The sequence below is a fragment of the Phocoena sinus genome, chromosome 8 (genome assembly GCF_008692025.1).
Source record: "Phocoena sinus isolate mPhoSin1 chromosome 8, mPhoSin1.pri, whole genome shotgun sequence".
NCBI classification, from domain to species: domain Eukaryota; kingdom Metazoa; phylum Chordata; class Mammalia; order Artiodactyla; family Phocoenidae; genus Phocoena; species Phocoena sinus.
Genome location: NC_045770.1, coordinates 61814681 through 61826915, shown reverse-complemented (window position 1 = coordinate 61826915; position 12235 = coordinate 61814681). Strand labels below are relative to the sequence as shown.

Below are 12235 nucleotides of genomic sequence, written 5' to 3'. Positions count from 1 at the left end.
GACTTTTCTGGAAAAAAAAATCTCTCTTGTACCTCTTTTATGGATCTACCCTAGACTTTCAGAACACCTGTGCTCTACCATAGGAACTGGTCTAGCTCTAGAATCAAACCCCCTCTCTTGAGTGGTGTATTTCTCCACATGCAATGCACCATCAAGTCCTATCAATTCTTCCTGCAAAAGATATTTTGAATTAATTTCTACTAATACCACTCTATTCCAAGTCATCATCGTTTCTCAGCTAGACTATCCATTCATTTATTTATCTTGCATATATTATTGAAAAAACGGAAAATAATTTCATTGTATGTAACTTTTAATTGGGCAAAGCAAACCAGAATAGATTGAGTAAAGTGATAGCCTTCAATATCTAAGTAAATGTCCTGAGACCTTGGCACCAGGAACTCTCTTAGTTGTTTTTAAGAGAATTTTTAAAGTATGCCTGTACCTTAGGCTTCATCCACAGAAAGGGGCACCCCTTGCTCTGTGTAGCTTGCGGCTCCTGGAAAGTGGTACTGACTCCTGTGGCCATATAAGGGCTGCCCCACTGGCTTACAGCATCACATCCATCTGCATTGTCTCAGCACCAAATACTCTTTTTCTAAATAAACCATCGTTGGCAATTTTATTCTACTGTTCGTGCATGTTGACTATCTCCTGTGGCAATCTCCAGCCTCTCTAAGCTGCACGCCTGGACAGTCTATGTTGTCTCTCCATGTACCAGTTATTCTTTCTGTTAATGTTCTGGCTTCAAATTTGCATATATTTTCAGTGATCTGCCTTAACCTTATTTCTCCATAGTATTTTGGTGTGAGTTTTGCAGAACATAAGGTTTCCAGGAATGCCTATGCTGTAGTAAAACAGAAACATTTGTGCGGTATTCATTTTCAAAGAGTTACAGGTACATTGGGGGAAGACAAACATGTAAAAATAAGTACAGGATAGTAGACACAGAATTTAACTTGGGTATTGACAAACTTAGAATAGACGCATGTAGGATAAGCAATTTATGCTGCCTGAGGAACTGCAGTAGACCATGAAAGATGAGATGGATTTGGCTAAAATGAAGGTCAAAAGAACCTTCTGAGTAGAGAAAACAGAGTACCAAGACATCACCAACTGCTAATCATCTAACCCATGAACTCAGAAGTCTAAATGAAATGCCTGACTTTTCTCTGATTTACTCACGTATTCCCTCTGTATTCTTCAAGATTTATTCATTCAAATTAAAATTTAATTATGTTTCTTTACCTATTATATGAGCAAAATTGCAAATGACTGATGACAAATATTATTGATGTGGCTGTGAGGAAATAAGAACTCTCATAAATTGCTGTTGAGAGTATAAAATGGTACAATCAATTTGGAGGGAAATGTGCCAATATAGCAACACTATATATGTATTTACACTTGGCCCAATAAATCCAATTTCTAGATTTCCATATGTCAGATACACTGGCAAAAGCATAAAAAGGCACATGCATAAAGTTTTTCTTTTAATTGTAAAAGACTCATTAAATAAACTATGGTGTATCTACAAAGCAGAGGACTATGAAGTTATAAAAAGAATGAGGAATCTTTTTGTGGTTAAAGAAGAGCTATGGTGGAGTTAGCTGGATCCATTTTAATCCTTAATGAAAGCAGCATCATGATTGAAATTTATGACATTACTTCAACAAGGTGTAAGAACCTAAGTTAATGATTAAGAATGATCATTAAACAAATAACCACTGAAACCCCAAATCTAGAGAGAGAGCCTGTGGAAGCTCAGGTCATTCTTCCTGGGATAAATAGAATGAGGAATAAATCACTGTTGGATTTATAAAGGTATAGGTATGGGAATTATTGACCCACTTTCCTATAGCCATACAATACGTATGAGTGAGCTTGAAAGAACGAACACTCCCTCAAGGACATGAGAACTAAAATAAGGCAGTGAGGAGAGTTATGCATTGGGAGGACTCATAGGGTTTCCTATCTGATGAATGCAGTCAGATTTGCCCAAAGGAAGACAAAGTCACAAGGCGATTTTTGATGGGTTGTGCCCTCTTTTATTATGTGTGTTCCCATGTTAGGATTATAAGCAGTTTCATACTGTTCACAGTGTGCACACAGGAATGTGAATATCTGGAATTACTTGGCCACAGAAGTGTTAAAATGATGACGAGAAAAAGAATGTAAGTCCATAATGGGCAGGCAGAGGAGGTTTCCAGGTGGTAGTGACAGGTCTAAACTACCTCTGTGCTGTTTTCACTGAGCTTTCTAATAGTCATTTCAGCAGCTGGGTTTCATCACAATGGAGATAGGCAGAGGCAGAGGAATTCTAAGTATCAAACTGATTGTTCCCTATTCGAAAGACTTTAGTCTTTTTCTTAATGTTTATGGGATGCAGTCTCTAAGGCCTAGGGCCTTGTAGAAGGTCTGGACAAGGGCATTCTTCACCTCATTATTTCTCAGGCTGTAAATTATGGGGTTCAAAATGGGAGTCATAACAGTATAGGACAGTGATAGCACCTTCTTGCTCTCAGGAGAATTATTGGACTTAGGGCGGAAATAGATGAGGCTTAAAGATACATAGAAAAGGGAGACAACAAGGAGGTGGGAGGAGCAGGCAGAGAAGGCTTTGCGCTTCCCTTTAGCTGATGGAATCTTGAGGATGGCGGCAATGATGCAAGTGTAGGAACATAGGATCAGCAAGCGGGGTATCATGAGGACCAGAATGGTCCCAACAATGGGACAGATCTCAAACAGTGCCGTGTCTGCACAGACCGGCCTCAGCACAGGTGGGCTGTCACAGAAGAAGTGATTCACCTTGGTGCCACAGAATGGAAAGCTGAAGAGCCATGTGGTCTGCACAGTAGCCATGGGAATGCCTGCAAACCAGGAGGCAACAGCCAGTTTTGCCCACGTCTTAAGGTTCATGATGACTGGGTAGTACAAGGGATTGCAGATGGCTACATAGCGGTCATATGCCATTGTGGCCAGGAGGAAACATTCAAAAACCCCAAAGAAGAAGAAGAAATACATCTGAGTGGCACAGCCAAGAAAGGAGATGGTTGTGTCCTGGGCAATCAGGGTCCCCAGCATCTTGGGCACAATGACTAAGTTGAAGCCAATCTCTATGAAAGACAAGTTCCTGAGGAAGAAGTACATAGGGCTGTGCTGCATGGGGTCAGCCAAGGTAACCAGAATGATGAGGCTGTTTCCCAGCAGGGTGACCAGGTAGATGATTAAAAATATCAGGAAGAGTAATGACTGTATTTCACTAGGTAGGGAAGAGAAACTCATGAGGATAAACTCACTAAATCTTGTCCAGTTTTCTTCAGCCATTGATATAGGAATGAATTCCGAGCTGTGGTCATAGAGAGAGATTCTCAATTGGAAGAGTCAGATTCTGGATTTGTGTTTCAGACTCCTTCTTAGTGTCAGGGAAAGAAAGAGGCAAGATCAGGATTTCAGTTGCAAGAGAAAGGGCCTTGTGTTGTCTAAGAATAAAGACACAAGGAAGAAAGGCCAGAGCCTGAGCTCTGAAATGGGAAATGGCTTATTGTTCCCCACTCTTATTCTTTGTGATCCATTTTCCACTTTGTTACCATATTTGCTAAAACAACTCGGATCATTTACACACACCCATTTTCTGCTGCACACTTAATACCTTTTTAGCAGGGTTAAATGAAAGGTGTCCTGCAGAAATGGAGTGGAGTTAGATGGAAAATAGTATAAATTTTCCACGTATACCTATTACATATCCCCCTTCTTCAAAGATTCATGGTGTTTATCTTCTCCATCTACTGCCCAAAGCTGTACTTACCTTTTTGGTATACATTTAAAGACTTCAATCCTAAGATAACTTGAGAGTGTATATTAGTAGAAAAAGTCGTGTTTTTTCATGTTTTGTTTTGAGGTGACTCAAACAGGAGAAAAAGTGGCAAGGGGGTGCATAGGAAGAACGTCTATAGAATGTAGTGGTTTTAATGCACTTTTCCCCCTCCTTTCAATGTAAGAGCTGTATAGTATTTTATATCATATAATGCCTATTCCTTCTTCCTAATCAGATTATGAAGTAACAACCTTAGGATCTTTCTCCTCAGTCCAGCAAAGCTGTAATTGACATTTCATTGCCAGGACCCAGAATATCCACTGGCTTTCAAAATTAAGATCTGAGAGGAGTACTGTAGCACAACTAACTAGAGTGTGTCCCAGGAGATTCCAACTACTTCTCTTTCTAAAGTAGACAAATTGGAAAAAAGAAACATATTCCCACAAAAATTCCGTGAAAAATAAGAAGAACATTAGAGTGAATATTTGAAAGATAATACTCATGAATAAACAATTAACCTGGACTATATTAAATAAGAGCTGGAATCTTAAACGCTATGAAAAAATTCAATATTTATTCCACTTCTGTTGAGGTACTGGCAATGTGATGATTGATTTCTCCCTGAAGCTTAGAATCTAATGGAGGAGATATTTAAATAATCAATTATATTAAATCACAATGAAGGTCTTGATACAGTAAGTATACAGTATCTTATTGGGGGGAATGTATAAGGAGTAGGGGCACCTAATAAATTCTCTGATGGCTTTCTAAGCAACAGGGATGAAAATGAAGTTGGCTAAAGATGTGCAGAACATCTAGGGTGTACATTATTATGAAAATATAAAATTGAAATTGTGAAAATATTATAAAAAATAAAAATCACTGAGCTAACTCTTTTTTTTTAACTGAAAGCATTCCTTAATACACACACACACACAGAAAATAATGGAAATATACCAATATGTCTTGATCTTTGTGCTATTTATTTAAAAAAATGTTTAGGACAGGGAAAATTTCCTTTAAGCATTCAGGCAGGAAACAAATAAAAACAAAAAAACAAAACCACATAACACAATCAAAAGACATTTCAGGCTCCCTGCTAGTCCCTCCAGAACTTCCAGAACATCATTCTTCTGCTAATCATTAGCTGTCCCAGGAGGAGGAACCCTCTCTTCCAGGCTTTCTGCACCCATAGCATTGTCCTAAAGAAATAGCGTACTTGATGTGATCTACCTTGTGCATGTTCCAGTGAGGCAAGTCTTCTCTGAGTTAATTAGAGGATAGTCAGGACTTCAGGAGGTATATGTTCTGTCAAAGCTGCAGAGACTGGAATTTTTCTGAGCCAGAATGCTTTAGAGTCAGAACTGGAAAATAATCTGGGTAATCTCAATCTTCTTGTGGTCTCAGATCTCACTTACCTTATGACACAGAAAGTGGAAACTGAGTCACAGGAAGGTGAAAAATGATAAGATCTTTCCAGTGTGGACATAGGAATAGAATTAGGTGTCATGACAAACCCTGCCAAACCTTGTCTAGTTGAGCAACCGAATCTGGAGAGGGGACCCTGGTTGATTCATCCCTTGGTAAGAGCCTTACCTGTGCCCAATAGGGAGATCTGCCTTGTTCAGCTCTGCCTAACACCTATGCTTCATGAACTCCCCTGAGTGTTTGAGGAACTCTGGTTCGGCTGTCAGAAGGAACAGAAGAGGAACCAGGGAGGTCTTACTTCCTGTCCTGGATGAACAATTAACAGCTGTGAGACAGGAGGGAATGGAACAGGGCACAATCCTTAAAGAATAACACAGCCATTGAGAAAAATCGGTCATGACAAAAACTGGTTAGAACCAACCAGGTCTGCGGTGGCAGAAGATGAGACTTCCAGTGGACCTTGAGCCGTACTGTATTACAATGTGCTCACTATACTACATTAGCATATGTTAAATGACACCCCACAGGCACTATGACAGTTCTGAGGCCAACAGTAACATGCCAAAAAGTGGGTGATGACCCAACTCCTGGAATTCTCTGCTCCTTTTCCAAAATAGTTGGAATAGTCCTCCCACTTTTTAGCCTATGAAATTACTCAGCCCATAAAAGCTAGTCACCCCATATTTCAGGACCGTTCTCACCTTCTGAGTTGGACCTCATTCTGCCTATGGAATGTGTATCTCTCTCAATATACCTGCTTTCACTTTACTGTGGATCACTCTTGAATTCTTTCCTGCATGAAGCCAAGGACCCTCACTTGGTGGCATATCCCAGGAACTTGCCTGAGACCTGGGACATGACCATCCTCTTGTGCCCCATTTTCCTGAAACATCTTTACAAAGGAAGAGGAAGAAAGTGGTCTTCTCTCCCTCCCCACTTTTCCTTTGATTATAAAAATGTAGTCCACTTAGTTCTGGGGGCAGAGCCCTCTTGCCTGCCACAAGCATCTTATATTAATAAATCTACTTCTTACCTATCACTTTGCCTCTTGCTGAATTCCTTCTGTGCCAAGACATAAAGAACCTGAGCTTCATTAAGTCCTGAGATGAGTTGTGATGTTTCAGCCCTAAGATTGTGGATTTGAGTTCCATCTGAGGTGCAGTTGCAATTGGACCTGAATCCAGGTCATTGCAGCCTTCTCTGTGTCAGGCGTGAGTGAGCAGACGAGATGGGTTGGCCACGCTCCCAGTCCTGATTTAGGAGATCTATTCCCAGCTGTGCCTCTTTTGTCCTCAGGGCCAGGTGAAGGGCTGGCATCTGTATTTTCCCCCAGGTGTTTCTGGGCTCACCTTAGCTCCTCTTCCTTCCCTTCCTCAAGGGTACTGACCTTTCTTGACTCCACTGTCCTTTGGGACCCTAAAGAACGTCAGATGCAATTGGATGAAGTTCAAGAAAGGAAAACCGTACTCTAGGAATGTAGGATCGTGTAGAGAAAAGCACAAACGTTTTGGATTCTGAGTGACCTAAGTGAACCCCAGCACTAGAACTCTCTGGTTTGTGATGCTTAGCAATTTTATTAAACTCTCTGAGTTTCCGTTTCCATATTGCTTAGACAAAGATAATATGCTTATTTTACAGGGTTGGTATGATGGGGTGGGATATATTAACAAGGATGTTAATGTACTCTATTACAGCATATATATTACTATATCATGAATATAATGTTATAATAACTTTCCCAAGAGCCAGTAATTGTTCAAAACAACTACTGACTAATTACTACATGACAAGCATTGTTATAGACCCTTAGAGAGAGGAATGAACAAAACAAAGTCCCTGTGCTCATAAAGCTTACATTCAAATGGGGGAAGCCAGGCATTGAACAAATAAACAATTAAGAACTTAAGACTAAGTAGTTGCTATACACAAAATCCAGGATGGAAGAAATAGAAAACTGCTGAAAGAAAGGGCTCAATTAAATAGACTTCCTTTATTACAGGATCTTTTTGTCTTTTTGTTAATAGTAGGCTGGTCATTGTTAAGGAAGTTGTACAAGCAGAAGATATAAACCCTTGTCCAAAGGTTGATCAAGTGACTTGAGGCTACTGGGTTTTGAGAAGCCTAGAGAGCAGTACAGGATAGAGCTAGTGATTCAGGTTTTAAGAGTCATACAATTTTAGACACAGGAAAGGTTATACTGTTTCTTATTACAGTACAATTTTTAACAGTAAAATATTGTAAAAATTGTCTTAATTGCATCAATAGGCAACTGATTAAAAATTGTAGGTTTTCCGTTGCAATACTATGTAACTGTGAATATATTAATGTGGGATAAACTCCAAGATAAATTTTTATTTGAAAAAAAGCAGGGTGAAGGAGATTGTATACACATTACACAAATTACATCTATTTAATAGAAATAAATATTATAAACCTACATATAAAATATGTAAACAGTAAATTTCTCAAAAGATACACAAAGAATTGATAATAGTTGTTGCCTTTGGGCAAGGAAAGTGGGGAAGAACAGAGGTCAACCCTGAGAGGGAGATATTTTGATTTTATATTATTTTGTACTTAATTAATTTTATGCACATTTATTAAATTTTTAATAAAAATAAAAGACACTTGAAACAAAACAACGCTTTTATTCTGGTTCCTCCCCTATTAATTTTTAGCCTTATGACCTAGAGAAAGATATTAAAATTACTCCATGTCCCAATACTTGATGTGAAAAGGAAATGCGATTAAGTATAGAAAACATTCCAAGCCTTGGTGTGTGTCATACAAAGCAGGTTTCATCAAAGTACTCTTTGACTTGAGACTTGAAGGTTTCCATCAGGGAGAGGAAGGGGCATTCCAGTTGACTGTAAGATGACCACATCACTTTGATTACTGCTATCATCACCGTTTCTGCAATTACACTTAATGTTTGTCAGATTGGCTTCCTTTTTTTCCACTAATTCACTAAACTTTCCTGCATTAGGATCTTTGCATAGGTTAATTCATTTGAGTCTAATGTTTTTCCTCCTAATTTTCACCTGGTTAACTCCTACTCAATTTTCTGATACCACTTTCTGATTTTCTGTTGTTACTTCCTCAGAAAAGAGTTCCCTGACCTCCTTGTATTAGGAGTCCCATTTATTCTTCTTCAGAGAATTTTATCAGTTTACTTCACAGCAGTGGTAGCATTGTATAATAATATATTTATTTGTGAATTCTTTGTTTAATCCTCTCTTAATTGAGGGATTCTGTAAATCAGTACTTAGCAGTGAGTGTAAAGGATGATTGGGAAGAAAGAATGCAAGCCATGAGAATAGTGAGGAAGCTTATATAGTAATAATTCAGGAACAATGGCCTGGCTAGGCCAATGGCAGTGGCAATGTAAATGGGAATTGAAACAAAGGATGTGGAAGAATTTTGCCAAGGAAGAATTAGCAGGATTTAGAGACTGGTTGAATAGTTCCATGATAGCACTTATCAAAGTGTAGAACTATTACACAGTAAAGCACTTTGCATAGGAGCTCTTAGAGGGCAGCGCCTTGTTCATTTTTTGTTGTACCTTCAAGATTCAGTGTGTAAATGTTCACTGATTAAGTGAAAGAATATGGCAACAAAAGGGGGAATCAAAAAGAGGAATAAGTAACAAGCCAATGTCAATGGCAATGAATTTTTATTCAACAGGGATGAATAAAAAGTGTTGCCAAGGAAGAATCTGCAGGAGTTGAAGACTGGTTGTATACTCCTATGATACCAATTATCAAGTTGTAGCATTGGAGCAGAGTAAAGTACCTTGAATGATGTTTTAATTTCATAATCATCTGTTTACTTCTCTGACCCACTTAGTTGGATGAGCACTAACTAAACAGCAGCACGTATGTTCACCATCGTACTCTCAGAACTCGGTATATACATGTTCCCTGATGGGATGTAAAAATAAATCAATGAAAAATTAAATTAAAAAGAAGGGGAAATAATAAGAAAAACATTGACTAGATGTAGTGACTGGAGAATGAGTTTGTGTTTTATTCAAAGTAACCATGAGTTCAGAATTTCATCATGTAGGCATACCACACAGGGGTTGGAGTTGACTTACCATCTGTAGGTAACCCTCCGCTAACCAGCTCAGCACGCTTTCAACAAGCTCCGATCCTTAATCCATGTTCTGCATGGTTTGGACTTTTATGCTGAGTAGGGTGCCTGAGTGCTCAAGTGCACCTCTTCCTCTTTCTATGAACTCATGGGTGCATCGTTCATCCTTGATTGCTGGTACTCAAAGTGTCCTCATACGTTACGTTATGGGTAATGTAAATTGTTTAAAACTTCGGAGTACAGCAGATAGTTATCACTTTTGGGTGGCTTGTTTATATCACTGCATGGAAATAAACCCTCACAAACAACGTATGTTTACTAGTAAAGGGATAGTCGTGTTTACATCTTTTTGTGGACATTTTGGATAACAATTCTGGTGGGCTTTGGGGGTTAAAATTTGGGGGGCTTTTGAGGAAAACATATTTACAAGTAAAAGATCATTTGGGGGAGAAAATTAGTGGAAAATATCTTTGCTGTGTTTATTGTCACTGTTATTAGGGAGAAGGAAGCATCTTTCATAAAAGTTTATTTCATACATTCGTTTGAGAGCATTGTGATAGACAGATACCTTGCTGCCTAAGCAGAAATGTCTTGGAGGCACGTGGAAACATGAAACACATTTGGGTGAGAGATCACTGCTAGAGGTAATGATCTGGGTCTTAATCATTCATTCCGACATTTATTGAGTATTAGTGAGTGCCAGGCAAAGGCATTTGAACATAATGAGAGGTTGTCCTTATACTCACCTGATAGATATGCATGTAAAATACAATTAATTACATTATCTTAAATGCTGTAGTAGTAATATAAGACCAAGATATGTATGACAAAGGCAAGTGACCTCAGCTTTGTCTAGGGGAATTAGAAGTGTTTCTAGAAGAAAAACATTTAGAATTGTATTCCAAAGAATAAAATTAGAGCTGAATCTTGAAAGATAAGTATAAATTAACTTAGTACGGGGAGGAGGTGGTGAGAGGGAGGAATTTTAGACAGAAAAAATTGTGTAAAGATACAACAGGTTAATAATAATTTCTACCATTTATTGAACACTTACTCTGTGCCAGGTATCTTCTTCATTCAGAAAATAAAAGTAATTTTATAAGTACTTTTAGGTCTCCCAAAGAAATAGCTCATCACACAATAGATCAGATAATTTCCACTGAAGTTGATCTCAACATTGTTTTTTGTTGTGTTTTGTTTTCTTTGCTAATTTTCACTCTCCTAAGAGCTCTTTTAATCTCTGTGTAAAACATTATTTTATTTACTTATTTCATACAACTTCTTTTGAGCTTCTACCTCTGTATTTTAGAAGAAGGAATATGCAATATTTTTATTTTATTTTATTGAATTTTCTGAATTTATTTTTTTATACAGCAGGTTCTTATTAGTTATCCATTTTATACATATTAGTGTACATATGCCAATCCCAATCTTAAAGTATATGATATTTGGGATTCATACCTAGATTAATATTCTTGCTCTGACACTTAAATTGCTGTGACAATTAAACAAGTTACTTGCTTTTTTGAAACAAGTACCTATTTTAAAAATTGTGATGAAACCCATGAGGAATAATTAATACTTTATTTAAAAATATGTAACAGATTTTTCTGTCAATAAATGTTACTTAATTCACCCTGCTTCCTGGGAGGAGATAGAATTTAAGTAGATTTCTCATGTTACAATTACAGCAAACATCCTTGAGAATTCTACATAACCAATCCCCCCCTTTCAGTTGAAAGATACTACAGAAAGATCATACAGCTCCATGAGTGGAAGTGGTTGGCTCATGTAATTTTAATTTTATTATATATTATTATGTATTAATTTTGGTTATGAATGTGCTATATAATTATATTATATCCCATGTACAGATTATGAAATATAAGGATAGATATTTAGAGTTATTTTTATGAACTTGCATAGCTGTTAAGTACCAGACACAGGATTTGAATCCAGGTTTTTCAGACTCTAAATTGTTGAGGAGAATAAAAAAAGACTATGCTTAGAGAAACTAGAAATGCTTGGTATAAGGGGAAAGAAGATAGACCAGTGTGACAGTTGTTGACTATGCATTCAACTGCAGGGTTGGGGTATGGAAAGAACGAGATTGGAAAGATAAGCTTGAGCTGGACTATACATGGGCTTGTATGACATGCTAAGAACACAGTTTCATTGTGAAGATGAGGATAAATTGTAAGGATTTAAAGCATGATTATGACAGATCATCACATATGTATTTAGAAAGAACTCTGGAGACAGTGAGAAGGATGAATGAGAATGGGGTGTATATGAAAATCTTCAGTATGACTGAAGGCTGGGAGACCAATTAGGAGGCACTAGTAATAATCCTGGTGGGAGATATAAGCCAATACCGAAGTTTCATCTCACAGTAGTGATTTGCTGAAACCCTGGCAATGGTGGGATCTCTAAGAGATAGTACACAAGGCAGAGAGAAGAGGGCCAACAATTGAACTCCTAGGACCAGTATAGTTTAAAAGGACTTGGAAAACAGCACAAAGAATCTGCCCTTGGGCATGTAGGGGGTAGCAAAGGAATCCATGATTATGGAAGGCAAGATGATAAAAAGTTTCAAGAGCGAAATTCCCTTTACACAAGCATCAAAGAAAACCTGAAGAGTACTTGATTTCCTCAAGAGTCTCTCTAGACCAAGAGCTGGTTCAAGCCTGGGGTCACTGGACTCTGTTGAAATTCCTCCCACCCCTGTCCCTGGTCCCTGCAGACTTCAGTCTGCAGAGTCATAGTCACTGAGAGCTGGAAGGGACCCTGGAGACCCAAGAGTACAGGGCTGGAATCTCTCCCTAAAGGGAGTTAGTTCTCTCTCCCTCTCCTCAGCCTTAGCTGGGCTGAGCTCTGTTCCCCCTGGCTTCTATCCTC

At 38.2% G+C, this 12235-nt stretch overlaps 2 protein-coding genes across 3 annotated transcripts in view; both read right to left on the bottom strand.

Moving 5' to 3' along the window:
- The window catches only part of ZNF215 (zinc finger protein 215), a 150482-nt gene that overhangs the window by 32811 nt on the left and 105436 nt on the right, over nucleotides 1-12235 (bottom strand). The window lies entirely within an intron of this gene.
- LOC116758793 (olfactory receptor 10A2-like) lies at nucleotides 2377-9060 on the bottom strand. Of its 2 annotated transcripts, XM_032641976.1 has the most exons (3): nucleotides 9038-9060; nucleotides 6779-6791; nucleotides 2377-3294 (listed from the first exon to the last, which is right to left on the bottom strand). In XM_032641976.1, exons 1-3 carry the CDS (start codon nucleotides 9058-9060, stop codon nucleotides 2377-2379), a joined length of 954 nt encoding a protein of 317 aa, XP_032497867.1. The 2 variants fall into 2 exon arrangements, with proteins under 2 accessions (XP_032497867.1, XP_032497866.1); XM_032641975.1 differs by lacking the exons at nucleotides 6779-6791; nucleotides 9038-9060 and having other exon boundaries at nucleotides 2377-3327.

Coding starts and splice junctions, on each gene's coding strand:
- LOC116758793 (XM_032641976.1), bottom strand. CDS start 9,060: ATGAAATTAAAACATCATTCAAG.